At 52.4% G+C, this 13461-nt stretch overlaps 1 protein-coding gene across 1 annotated transcript in view; it reads right to left on the bottom strand.

The window, feature by feature from the left end:
* The window catches only part of LOC306766023 (uncharacterized protein), a 32146-nt gene extending 20030 nt beyond the window's left edge, over positions 1-12116 (bottom strand). Inside the window, exon 1 of the mRNA XM_079253598.1 lies at positions 11785-12116. Coding sequence (XP_079109724.1) covers positions 11785-12030 — 246 coding nt within the window. The 5' untranslated portion in view covers positions 12031-12116. The remainder of the gene's footprint in view (positions 1-11784) is intronic.
* Positions 12117-13461: the final 1345 nt, after the last annotated feature.

Below are 13461 nucleotides of genomic sequence, written 5' to 3' on the forward strand. Positions count from 1 at the left end.
GCCTTCTGCGACGCCACCGTGTTCTACATCGCCTTCTGCGACGCCACCGTGTTCTACATCGCCTTCTGCGACGCCACCGTGTTCTAGATCGCCTTCTGCGACGCCACCGTGTTCTACATCGCCTTCTGCGACGCCACCGTGTTCTAGATCGCCTTCTGCGACGCCACCGTGTTCTAGATCGCCTTCTGCGACGCCACCGTGTTCTAGATCGCCTTCTGCGACGCCACCGTGTTCTAGATCGCCTTCTGCGACGCCACCGTGTTCTAGATCGCCTTCTGCGACGCCACCGTGTTCTACATCGCCTTCTGCGACGCCACCGTGTTCTACATCGCCTTCTGCGACGCCACCGTGTTCTACATCGCCTTCTGCGACGCCACCGTGTTCTAGATCGCCTTCTGCGACGCCACCGTGTTCTAGATCGCCTTCTGCGACGCCACCGTGTTCTAGATCGCCTTCTGCGACGCCACCGTGTTCTAGATCGCCTTCTGCAACGCCACCGTGTTCTACATCGCCTTCTGCGACGCCACCGTGTTCTAGATCGCCTTCTGCGACGTCACCGTGTTCTAGATCGCCTTCTGAGACGCCACCGTGTTCTAGATCGCCTTCTGCGACGTCACCGTGTTCTACATCGCCTTCTGCGACGTCACCGTGTTCTACATCTCCTTCTGCGACGCCACCGTGTTCTAGATCGCCTTCTGCAACGCCACCGTGTTCTACATCGCCTTCTGCGACGCCACCGTGTTCTAGATCGCCTTCTGCGACGCCACCGTGTTCTAGATCGCCTTCTGCGACGCCACCGTGTTCTGTACAGAGGTCTTTCCAGGTCTACCGTCCACCTCCAGTCCTCGATAAGACCTAGTGGACCACATTAGTCCAGTTCTGAGCACTGTCTGTCTGTCTGAGGACTCTAAAGTCCTGTTATTTGTCTGCAAAGCTCTAAATGGTTCAGGACCCAGTATGACCCCAGCAGACCCCTCAGGTCATCTGGATCCGGTCTTTCATCAGTTCCAGAGTCAGAAACAGACGTGGAGGAGCTGCATTCAGCTTCTATGTTCCACATGTCTGGCAGAAACACCTCAGATCAGCTGGAACATGCAAGTGAAGACCATCACCCGATAAACTCTCCTTGCATCGCACCTTTCTGCCTCTGGCAGGAACAGCTGTAATTTCACCTTTATTCAACAGAATTAACGGTTTTATATCATTATGTTATCAGAATAAATCTCTTTATAACCAAACGGAAGAAATGAGCCGGAATCACAGACCTGCTGCAGCTTTTTACTTTGTTTTCTTTTACATGGAAACCAGTTTCCACAGCAACAGAAGACCGAGGTATCCGCCATGACGGGTCACCAGACTGATCCTCGGGACATCCGGAGGATCCTGCCTGAACCGGCTGCAGATCCGATCCGTGAGGAACCAGTACATTAAAAAAACATGGAGATGAAGTCAGCGAACGTTAAGACGTGTAAACCTTTGTCTCCTCCGAGTTCTGCTGGTTTTCCTCGATGTCTGACCAGTGATTGGCAGACTCGATGTTTACAGAATGTTGGAATCATTCATGGCCTCCAGGAGGGAGATTTCAGACGTGAGGCGGCCGGTCCGGCGTGGGATCTGAACGTTGCCGGTGAGACGGGCCGGATGTCTGCTCGGTTCTGAGTTCCCACTCAGCCCAGTGGGAAGTTTCCACTCAACCAACTGGAGATTTTCCAGCAGGTGAAGGAGATTTTACAGCTTCCAGTCCAATGCCTGATGGAGCTCATCGTCTGCATCCCGTCTAGCTGGATACCGGAGATCAGGACTGCTGCAGGATTTCCTTATTTCCCTGCTCCAACACAGCTGACCCATACATTTGAGTCAGGTGCGTTGGAGCACTGAGGCATTCCTGCAACTACCACAGCCTGCTGGAAGAGTCTTTCTGTGTCATATTTTCTCACTGATGTAAAGAACTTTAGAAATTCAGGTAAAATGTCTGGTTTTGAAGAAGGGGAAGAAAATTGACCTACAGCTCAAGTAGCCTTGGCTTCTGATACCAACCGACTCAGGAAGATACTACTAATGTCAAAACGGCTGAAAGTGACTTGAACAGAAGAAAAAAGGCCCACTGAAGCCAGTATACTGGGACAGACTGGACATCTGGTGTATCGGCCATTTTCCTGCAGGTCTGACGGGTTTTTAGATCAGCAGATCGCTGGTTCTTCACTGGAAACCAATGAAAACTTCTCCCCCGTTTCCGTGACTTCTCTCCTCTTCGACTGGAATAAAACCACGTAACTTTGTGGCATTTCCCTGCTGAAGACGAGTCTCTGTGGACGTCCTGGCTTTCCCACGATGTGCCGGCCAGTAAACGATGAAACTCATCTTTTCCAAAAGGTCTGAAACTGGTCTACGAGGTCCTGTTTCTGTCAGTGCAGCAAACACCGAGCCCCTCCTGGAGACAGCAACGCATGCTTCATCATGGACCGGGATCCGATCTGGTCTCTGCGACAACAACTCCACCATCACGACCTCTTCCTCTCTGACAGGCGTTCTGGATTGTTTTGGCGAGTTGGCAGCCATCTTGTTTCCCTCTTCGTCCCCCCCGACGGCGCTTTGCTGCTCTCTGCAGGTCTGAGTTCATGTCGGACCTCTGCAGACCTCCCTCCTCCCTCTGCACCTGAAACATCTGCTAACGTGGTGTTAATGCTGGGGGGGGGATTAGCGGCGATGCTGGAATTTGAAGCCATTGTTGTGAGTTGATGGCCGTCCAGCAGCGTCGTGGAGCCAGACCCTCAGAGGGAGGAGCAGCAGGAACCGGTCCAGGAACCGGTCCAGACCGGGGGAAATGCCAGCAGAGGGGTGTCAGACAGCATGAAGAACAGCTCAGAGCTCCTTTAACTCACTTTGAAAAGGAAGCAGTTTTGTGTTTTTATACGATTATTTCACAATGAAGGAAGGAGCGTCACCGCACCGCGTCACACGCTAGCAACTGGACATCACAGCGACTGTTTCCACGGTAACCATGGCAATTCATCAGAAACAAAAGCAAATAGACATAAACGCAGAGAGAAAGATGAGAGTCAGCATCAGACTGACTTTTCCTGTCTGGGGAGGCCTCGGAGAAAAGACGTCGTTAACAGAACCAGAAGGAATCTCTGTATGCTGGTGATCTTCTGCATGAAACATGAGTCCCAGCTGGAAACCAGTGCATGGACTCAGGAATCCCAGTTCACCCTGAATTCCACACGACTGGGTTAAGGCTCCATCACGTGAAGAAGAATGTGACCAGGATCTGGAGCTGGAGCTCAGCGGAGGTGTTCCACATGAGGAGCAGAAGAAGAGACAAGTCACCAGGTCAGGATGAAGGAGAACGTTTCTGCTGCAGCAGGTTTGTACGTTGGAGGACATGAAACATGATCCAGAAGCCAAAGTCCACGTTCCCCCCGGAAACCGGCAGGATGTGAGCGCGCTCCGTAAAAGGAGCGCTGCATCGCCGCCATGCGGTTCACAGAGACGGAGGAGGGACAGCAGGAAGCTGCTTCTCACGCCCAACAAAACCTTTTAACTCCAATCTGAGCCTGACGGGCGGCTTCGGCCTTATTTAGGCTGCAGGGAGGACGGGGGCGGAGCCTGTAACCCGACCAGGAGGAGCAGGACAACATGCTTCCTGCAGACATGTCACACAGGGTCACCACTCTGACGTCCCGCAGACCGCCTGGCGGGGACCAGGAGGTCTGGAGACCGCCTGGCGGGGACCAGGAGTCCCGCAGACCGCCTGGCGTGGACCAGGAGTCCCGCGGACCGCCTGGCGGGCACCAGGAGTCCCGCAGACCGCCTGGCGGGCACCAGGAGTCCCGCAGACCGCCTGGCGGGGACCAGGAGGTCTGGAGACCGCCTGGCGTGGACCAGGAGTCCCGCGGACCGCCTGGCGTGGACCAGGAGTCCCGCAGACCGCCTGGCGGGGACCAGGAGGTCTGGAGACCGCCTGGCGTGGACCAGGAGTCCCGCGGACCGCCTGGCGTGGACCAGGAGTCCCGCAGACCGCCTGGCGGGCACCAGGAGTCCCGCAGACCGCCTGGCGGGCACCAGGAGTCCCGCAGACCGCCTGGCGGGGACCAGGAGTCCCGCAGACCGCCTGGCGGGCACCAGGAGTCCCGCAGACCGCCTGGCGGGGACCAGGAGTCCCGCGGACCGCCTGGCGGGCACCAGGAGTCCCGCAGACCGCCTGGCGGGGACCAGGAGTCCCGCAGACCGCCTGGCGGGGACCAGGAGTCCCGCAGACCGCCTGGCGGGGACCAGGAGTCCCGCAGACCGCCTGGCGGGCACCAGGAGTCCCGCAGACCGCCTGGCGGGCACCAGGAGTCCCGCAGACCGCCTGGCGGGCACCAGGAGTCCCGCAGACCGCCTGGCGGGGACCAGGAGTCCCGCAGACCGCCTGGCGGGGACCAGGAGTCCCGCAGACCGCCTGGCGGGCACCAGGAGTCCCGCAGACCGCCTGGCGGGCACCAGGAGGTCTGGAGACCGCCTGGCGGGGACCAGGAGTCCCGCAGACCGCCTGGCGGGCACCAGGAGTCCCGCAGACCGCCTGGCGGGCACCAGGAGGTCTGGAGACCGCCTGGCGGGCACCAGGAGGTCTGGAGACCGCCTGGCGGGCACCAGGAGGTCTGGAGACCGCCTGGCGGGGACCAGGAGTCCCGCAGACCGCCTGGCGTGGACCAGGAGTCCCGCGGACCGCCTGGCGGGGACCAGGAGTCCCGCGGACCGCCTGGCGGGGACCAGGAGTCCCGCAGACTGCCTGGCGGGCACCAGGAGTCCCGCGGACCGCCTGGCGTGGACCAGGAGTCCCGCAGACCGCCTGGCGGGGACCAGGAGTCCCGCAGACCGCCTGGCGTGGACCAGGAGTCCCGCAGACCGCCTGGCGGGGACCAGGAGTCCCGCAGACCGCCTGGCGGGCACCAGGAGTCCCGCAGACCGCCTGGCGGGCACCAGGAGGTCTGGAGACCGCCTGGCGGGCACCAGGAGGTCTGGAGACCGCCTGGCGGGGACCAGGAGTCCCGCAGACCGCCTGGCGTGGACCAGGAGTCCCGCGGACCGCCTGGCGTGGACCAGGAGTCCCGCGGACCGCCTGGCGTGGACCAGGAGTCCCGCAGACCGCCTGGCGTGGACCAGGAGTCCCGCAGACCGCCTGGCGGGACCAGGAGTCCCGCAGACCGCCTGGCGGGGACCAGGAGTCCCGCGGACCGCCTGGCGGGGACCAGGAGTCCCGCGGACCGCCTGGCGGGCACCAGGAGTCCCGCGGACCGCCTGGCGGGGACCAGGAGTCCCGCAGACCGCCTGGCGGGACCAGGAGGTCTGGAGACCGCCTGGCGGGACCAGGAGTCCCGCGGACCGCCTGGCGGGCACCAGGAGTCCCGCGGACCGCCTGGCGGGCACCAGGAGTCCCGCGGACCGCCTGGCGGGCACCAGGAGTCCCGCGGACCGCCTGGCGGGCACCAGGAGTCCCGCGGACCGCCTGGCGGGGACCAGGAGTCCCGCAGACCGCCTGGCGGGACCAGGAGTCCCGCAGACCGCCTGGCGGGGACCAGGAGTCCCGCAGACCGCCTGGCGGGACCAGGAGTCCCGCAGACCGCCTGGCGGGGACCAGGAGGTCTGGAGACCGCCTGGCGGGGACCAGGAGGTCTGGAGACCGCCTGGCGGGACCAGGAGTCCCGCGGACCGCCTGGCGGGGACCAGGAGTCCCGCGGACCGCCTGGCGGGGACCAGGAGTCCCGCGGACCGCCTGGCGGGACCAGGAGTCCCGCGGACCGCCTGGCGGGGACCAGGAGTCCCGCGGACCGCCTGGCGGGACCAGGAGTCCCGCGGACCGCCTGGCGGGGACCAGGAGTCCCGCAGACCGCCTGGCGGGGACCAGGAGTCCCGCAGACCGCCCGCCTGGCGGGGACCAGGAGTCCCGCAGACCGCCTGGCGGGGACCAGGAGTCCCGCAGACCGCCTGGCGGGGACCAGGAGTCCCGCAGACCGCCTGGCGGGACCAGGACTCTGCAGGAGGTCTGCAGCCGTTACCCAGCTCGCTCGGCTCGTCTACAAACAGGTCGTCATGGTAACGCTGCAGCCTGACGTCACACAGAGAAGCCATGTTGGAGCTCCAGCTGTGCCCCGCCCCCCCGACGGAGTCCGGACAACAGGACTGTGTTCCAGCTGAACAAAGGTCCTTTATGAAGCGACTGGACGGCGGCGTGATGCGGCGTTGGCGTCCAGCAGAGAGCTGCCGTCGCAGGACTTCTGGGACATGCGTGTGGTCGTCCAGCTCACATGTATGTTCATGAGCAGGCAGAGGGACGCCATGGCGCCCTGACAACCCAACCACCATGGAGGACGGCTGCAGTTCCTGCTGCCGCTCCACTACGGTGGCCCTGAAGGGCCAATCCCACCACAAATGGAAAACTCAGCGACATTAAGGCAGCAGAGGAGGCAGAGTGGGAACCAGCGGGCGACGTGACAAATCGCTGGCCGGCGCCGGCATTCAACCAGCCAATCAGGGTTCAGACATCTGGAGTTTCCACCAATCACATGAATCCATCTTATTAATGCAACTGATCGACATGGTTACGTGTTTTTAGAAACGTTTCTTCATGAAAAAGCTGAAAAACAACAAGATTCTCTCCATGTTGTCTTTTCCAGGCAGGAACAAAGTCAGTGTGGGAACAGCAGCTACGCCACGGCGGTCAGGCTCCCGTCCTCCAGGTTTCTGTTGTCTCCCTGCTCCAACACGGAGCGGGGGTTGGAGCGGGGAAACGAGATAAAGCTGCTGGATACGGCCCTGGAGGACTGGAGCCTGACCCCACTGCTACGCTAATGGAGGATACATCAACGGTTAATGGAAACTTCATGATGAAGATCTGACTCTTTCACTCTCCTTTCCATAATGGTATGGTCCCAGTTTAACCAGTATGTTAAAATACTTCATATTTCACCAAAAATATGAAGTTTTTTTTGTCATATATTGTCTATTTAACTGTTTTTATTCAAGCTGTTAATGCTGACTTATTTTATTACTTTGGACACCCTGTGGTTTATGAAAGTAATCTATAAATAAAGTTTTGATTGATTGAAAATCCGCTTTGTTCTCTATTATTTTTCTGTTTTTTTTTTTGTTTTTTTGTTTTTTTTTTGTTGAGCTTTTATTTTTTTAAAATGTGATTCCAGTTTCCCTTTTGCGACATCACTTCCTGTTTGCTCCTCAGTTTGCTCGCAGCCTCGCTGAGGGCATTCTGGGAGGATCTCCACCCGCTACGACGTGAAACGGCGGTTCCAGCTTCGACCTGCTTGTTCTGGTTATGCTGCCATGTTTGTTAGTTTGGATGCAGGACAGAACTTTTACTGAAACTCATGTGTCTGGTCTCTCTCATGGTTTTTCTGTCTTTTCCCTGATGAAGGTGGTCATGATAAAGCCACTGACGGAATGTTATTTCTAACAGTGTGGTTCCCAGAATAAACCTACCACACTGTAAAAACTCAGCCTTAAATAACAAGAAAAAATATACAAAGATTAGTTAAATGTTGCTTAAAATGAGATAAATATTTATCTTATCCTTACCCTAACCCTGCCAACAGAACAAGAAAATAAGGCTTGTCAAGACTTCCCAAAACAAGTAAAAAATACTCTTAAAACAAGAGGACTTCTTTGGCATAAAAACTAAGAATTATCTTACTTTTAAAACAAATAAGCATATGTGTACTCAATTTAAGATTTTTAATTTTACTTAGATTTCAGTTTTTGCAGTGCAGTTGCAAGACAACAGTGGTCTCCGCCTCGTCTCTCACCACACAACGCAGGTCTTTTAGTGAGACGCTGCAGCGTTTAACCGGCGAGTCGCCTCATGACTTCAAAATGAATTCAAGCAAGTGTTTACAAAACAGTCACTTTTCATCTAAATATGCTACAAAACGTACATTTGTTTAATTCCCTGTCCACTAAAAGACAGCGAGGCATCACAGGTTGGACATGTCTAGGGTGTGTTAGTCCTCCCGTCCACCAGGAGGCAGCGCTTCAGTCTGCTCCTCCTCCTCAGCAACCAGTTGTGTCACTTTTAATTAAAGTTTTTCATTGGTTGATGTGGCTAATTTTTCCACCAATAGGAAAGGGTTTCCCCTGAACTTATGGTGGCACCTCACTCGTTTCTTCCTGCAGCGTGTGGCGGAAGACCCTTCCCAGCTCTGGTTTAACTGGTTTATCCATCGGATCGGTAAGTTGGACACCAGTGAAGGCCCCAGATTGCTGGCGGATCTTCCCAGCTTTAGTCTCCAACCTGATGGTGGAAACGGGTCGTACTGCGGTGCGGGAAAACATGTTCAAATGATTTAAACTTTACTCATCAGATGAGTTTTTACCACAAAACATGAAAATCTGATGAAATATTGATCCGACATTGATATTGATTGATCAGAAGCTGCAGCTCAAACATCTAAACAGAAAAACTCGCAGCTGATTAGCGAAGCTAAAACCACATCAGAGCAAAGTTTGATCTGGTTTTAGTTCATGATTAACTCATTTGATCTTTTTAAGTCTTTCATCGCTCCACGTTTCTGCACGTGGATGTGTGTGAGGCGGGTCACACAGTTCTGTCCGACCCGATGACCTTTCCAGTGCGGCTTCGCTTTTCCGACCCGGTGGATCCGCTGGAAAGCTGCTCCCACCTCCGACCTCAGGGCGAAATGAAGCTGTGGAAGTCCAACACCGAACTCCAGATGTTCTTCCATCCAACGGACTGAAGACAACATCTTGTAAACATGGAGGTAAAAGGTTTCACGTCATTTTAATGTGCCGTTGTTTCGGGCTTTTCTAGATCCGGTCGTCCACCAGAGTCTTTCAGATCAGAACGCTCTGGTTCGTCCTGCTGGATGAAATAACACACACACTTCTCAGCTGTCAAACATCACATGTACTGGTATGAAGCCACCACGCCCACCTCCACCTCTCCCTGCAGCCCGCGTGTCCATTTCAGACACGCGACACCTCCAACATGCCTGTAAATATAGGATATAGGTTTGGAACCAAATATAGACGTTTGGTGTGATGCATGTTGCTGTGGGCACATTCTGCCGTTCTAAAGGCCTCGTCTCAGAAAGCGGCGTGCAGCCGTGCTCGGCCCCCGCCTGCGCTGCATGCCTGTATTCAACCAGCTGCAGGGGGTCCTGGAGCTTCCTGCTGGGTCCAATGGTTCCACCAGCGCTGCCAACTTAGCAACGTTGCCGTGACATTTAGCGATGGCTAACCCAGCTCTCCATCCTACCTGACCTGTTGGCTCTCTCCAGCCAGCAGAAGACCGCCTTATAACGACTCTTTTGTCTGTCTTTTAATCTCCTTGTTTCTTTGCTGGATCAGCGACGCTGCGTGTTCAGAACAGCCGGTTCCTTATGATAGCAGGAAGCCAACGTTTCTCAGCCTCTAGAAATGCACATGGTAGACGTCACTGTGGCATCGAACACGCCCGGGACGCCGAGCTTTAAGGTCAGAAAGTTACGGGACGGGTCTTTAATCAGCAGACCCAGAGGGGAAAGGCGCTGCGGATACGTCTGGGAATCGGGTCAGCGGTAGCCGCAGGACATGTTGGTTCAGTCGTTCAGACAACCTGCAGGTTGGTCCACTCTGTGTCTGACATTTTATTATCGTCTACATTCAAATAAAACATGATTAAAACATTTAACTTTTTATATTAAAGTAGTTTCTGACTCCTTTAGGTGCCATCCTGACATGTACCATCTACATTCCTGTTGACCTGCAGCGTCTGAACCACACTTTACCGGTTCATCTTAATGAAGCTGCATCACGGTACGGCTGCTAGCAAGCGGATATCAACCCACCGGCTCTTCTAAACATCTCTGTAGCTGATTAAGCTAAACAAGAAGAGGGCATTATGAGTCCCCATGGGACTGACTTTTACTGGCTGGAGAGATGTCAGAGAAGAGACAGGATGAAGAGTGTCTGGGAGGGACGAGACTGTGAGGAAAATAAGGTTTATTGTTGCTGCTTTGGATCTACTCTAAACGAAGTTAAAAAAAATGAAGGATTCACATCAAGTTAAAGAAGGAAACGTATCCTGAACCTCTAAAGTCTTGTTTCATTGTTGAATTATTTACATATTTAGCTTCCTTTAAACCCGTTTGCCTTCTCAGGGATCTGTATGGAAACCAGTTACAGTTCAAACCCCAAAATCTGCAGGTTTGCTTCGTCACACGGGAGCTTTCAGGAAGCGCCTTCATTTACAGGTGAGCGAAGGAACAGGTCACGGATACGAGCGGTGTCTCCGTCTCCAGAGGAGTCAGAAGAGGCATCTGGTTAGGAAGCCTCTTCTGGACGTGTTCCACCAGGAGGAGGCCCTGTGGAGGAGCCTGGACACCCTGAAGGGACTTTATCTGGATACATGGGGGAACAAACCTTATGAAAAGTACTGTTCAAAGTAAGCTGACAGTGGGCTAACGTCAGAGCTCCACCTGGGTGTCTCAGGTGTGTGTTTTCAGGGGAGCCAAGCTCGCGTTAGCTCCCCGTGAGTCCAACCTGGCTCACGGATTCATGCTCTGAAATATGACCCACTGGGGTGTTTTCTGAGATACTGACCCTTAGACACACGTATAAGAGTCTTCCTCACCGACATGAAGTGTTGTTCCACCTGAGAGAAACCCAGCATCTAAAGAAGGAGGCGGCTGACTGGGTAACCATCGCGGGTGCAAAGCTGGATTTTAACAAACGTCGGCTCCACGTCACGACTTTCCCAACTTTACTGCAGATTTTGTTTTATCATTGCTTTCAGTGGGAAAAAAAAATATTATCTTCAGAAAAAAAATCACTTTTATCTTCAGCTGATGGTGTTATTAAGTGTAAACACATCAATTTTGACCACTCTCGGCTTCCGTAGGTTAAAAATGCTTGGTCAACATGAATAAACCCCACGTGTTGAATACATTCAATATAATTCGCAGTTCCTCTCAATATAAAGTCACTGAAGATAAAAAAAATCTGACCTTTTCTTCCATTAAACATTTTTTTTAGAGGATTTTATTTTTCATTTGTGGGTAAAAAGTAAGAATTTTTACTTTTTTCCCCCAAATCTTTAAAAATTCTGAGATTAAAGTCAGAATATTTGGTTTTTTTTCTTCGGGGCCTAACACACTTCTGTCCTCTCACACCGCCAGAGATCATATTTTCTGCCGCATAAATCACTAGCAGCTGCATGAAGACATGACCTGTAGGTCACGGCTTAACGATCAATACTTCATCTGAACCAGGGTCTTTCCTGACAGGTAGACCTCAGCCTCCTCCTCAGGTTACCATGTAAACCTGGACCCAGAGTGGTCTCTGGTTCAGTTCTGCAAACTAATCTTTCAGCTGGAACACAGAGATCCAGCAGTTTACTGATCAGCCTGGACACTTTGTTCCCCAGAGACTCTGATCGCTGATCAATGTTCAGTAATTGTGGTTGTCAGGATGAATTAGAAATACACCGAGAAAAGATTGTGAAACAGTGTAAAGCAGCACATTTAGATTCAACTGGAACTCTGAAGCAGATTTTAAACCTGCTTTTGTTTTTAAATATTACATAAAACCAACTAATCTAAATTTACATCAATCTACTAATCAATAAATACAGAAAATGGTTTTATTTCTCTAACTTTTTATTCCCTAAATGTCTTGTTTTAGTTAAATATTCGCCTGCTTTTAGGATCCGTTTTATTTTTACCTTAATATCTGATCAATAGAAAACATGTGAGCCGGTCCGGACTTTCTGGTTGGGTTTCCATGTCTGACCTGAACTTTAGAGTCCGGGACGTCCTGCTTCTTCACGGCCGGAGCTGCGGGACCGGGTCGCGGGGAGACCTGCGGGGCCAGCGCTCTGGACGGCGGGACGTCGTCTCCGTAGCCGACTTGGGGCTTCTTCTTCCCCGCAGAGGCAGAGGAGCCGTCGGGCTTCTTGCTGAGCAGAGAGGAGGCGAAATAAACGGCAACGACGGTGAAGAGGACGGCGGGGATGATGAAGGTCGGGTCCAGATCCATGATGCTGGTTCAGAGAGTTCCGAAGTGTTTCAGAGGAGCGGGACGGTGTGTGTTCAGGCTGCGGTCACACACACACTCTGACCTGAACAGCTGACTGGCGTCAACAGGATGGGAAGTCCGGCTCGTTTCAGAGAGTCGCTTCTTTTGGCGCGACTCACCGAGAAGAGCCGACTCTTCTGGCTTCACGAGGGTTCTTCACTTTCAGTCAATTACAGCTTAAAATTTAACCTAAAACAGTCATTATTGATGGTTTAACCCTTTTCCCTCAACCAAAAAAGAACGCTGTGTTGAGATTTCAAAATATTTAAATTGGTGTGGACACGGATCCACATGAGGATAAAAGCCAACGTTTTAAACCTTCAGTTGAGTCTTCAGTGCATTTCTGTGCTAAAAATGCTGATCATTAGCTCTAATTCCATATTTCTACCCTCTAAAATCACTTAAATTATGTCTCATGCTACCTCTTTTTCAGTTTCTGCTCATTTCTTTGCTTTTACCTGATAATACGCTTGCATTTACATCCAGCTCCACAGTCTCTCTCTGCAACTACACTCTTCACATTTTATATTTTTTACATGAGTAAACATCTGAACCTTTCCTGTTAATGTGTGCTCTTGTCCATGTCTTATCTTCTGTTCCAATATGACCTTATTATGAGTTTAATTGTTATATTTTAAATCCATCCACATGCCTAAAGACTCTGGAAATTTGGCAATGATCTTGTATATTTGCAAGAAAATGTACATTAATTCTTAAATAGACAAATGAAATGAATTTAAATTCCCCTTTAGTTTTTATGGCAGCTTAATTTTACTTTATATTTTATTACTGTTTTTACTGTTGTAAGCACAGAGTTCCCATAATTCTTCCATGATCAATAAGGCAGTAACTAACTCTAACCTATCAAATTATCTACTCTATTCATCTCCAATTCCGGTCCCCGTGAGCTATCATGCTGCAGGTTTTAGTGCTTCCCTGCTACAACACAGTTGATTCAAATGAAAAGTTTCTCCAACAACTTGTCTTTCTCTGCACCTGCCTGTTAAAGAGGCACTGATTTGTGTCAGGCGTGTCACTGCATCCGATGACACTACAAAGACTCGGTTCTTTGAACCGGCTCGTTCATGAACACAGCTCCAGTTATCAGCAACTCGGTGTCCTGCAGGTATTGAAGATATCTGCAACACCTGATTCAGCTGAAGTTCTGCACAAGTCCAGTGACTCAGGTGTGTTTCTGAAGGGAAACATGCCTGCAGCAGATCTCTGCAGAGAGGAGATTTAAGAGTTGATTGTTTTCCTAGTTTTGACCCTGATAACTCAGCACCAGTTTGTGCCCCAGTTTAATCTTTATAATTACGTGAAGACGTAGAGCTGAAGTCGGACGACGATGTATTTCCTCATAATGTCTGTAACCTGCTGGATGTTTCTATT

Source organism: Telmatherina bonti, assembly GCF_933228915.1.
Source record: "Telmatherina bonti genome assembly, chromosome: 14".
In the NCBI taxonomy this organism is placed as follows: Eukaryota; Metazoa; Chordata; class Actinopteri; order Atheriniformes; family Telmatherinidae; genus Telmatherina; species Telmatherina bonti.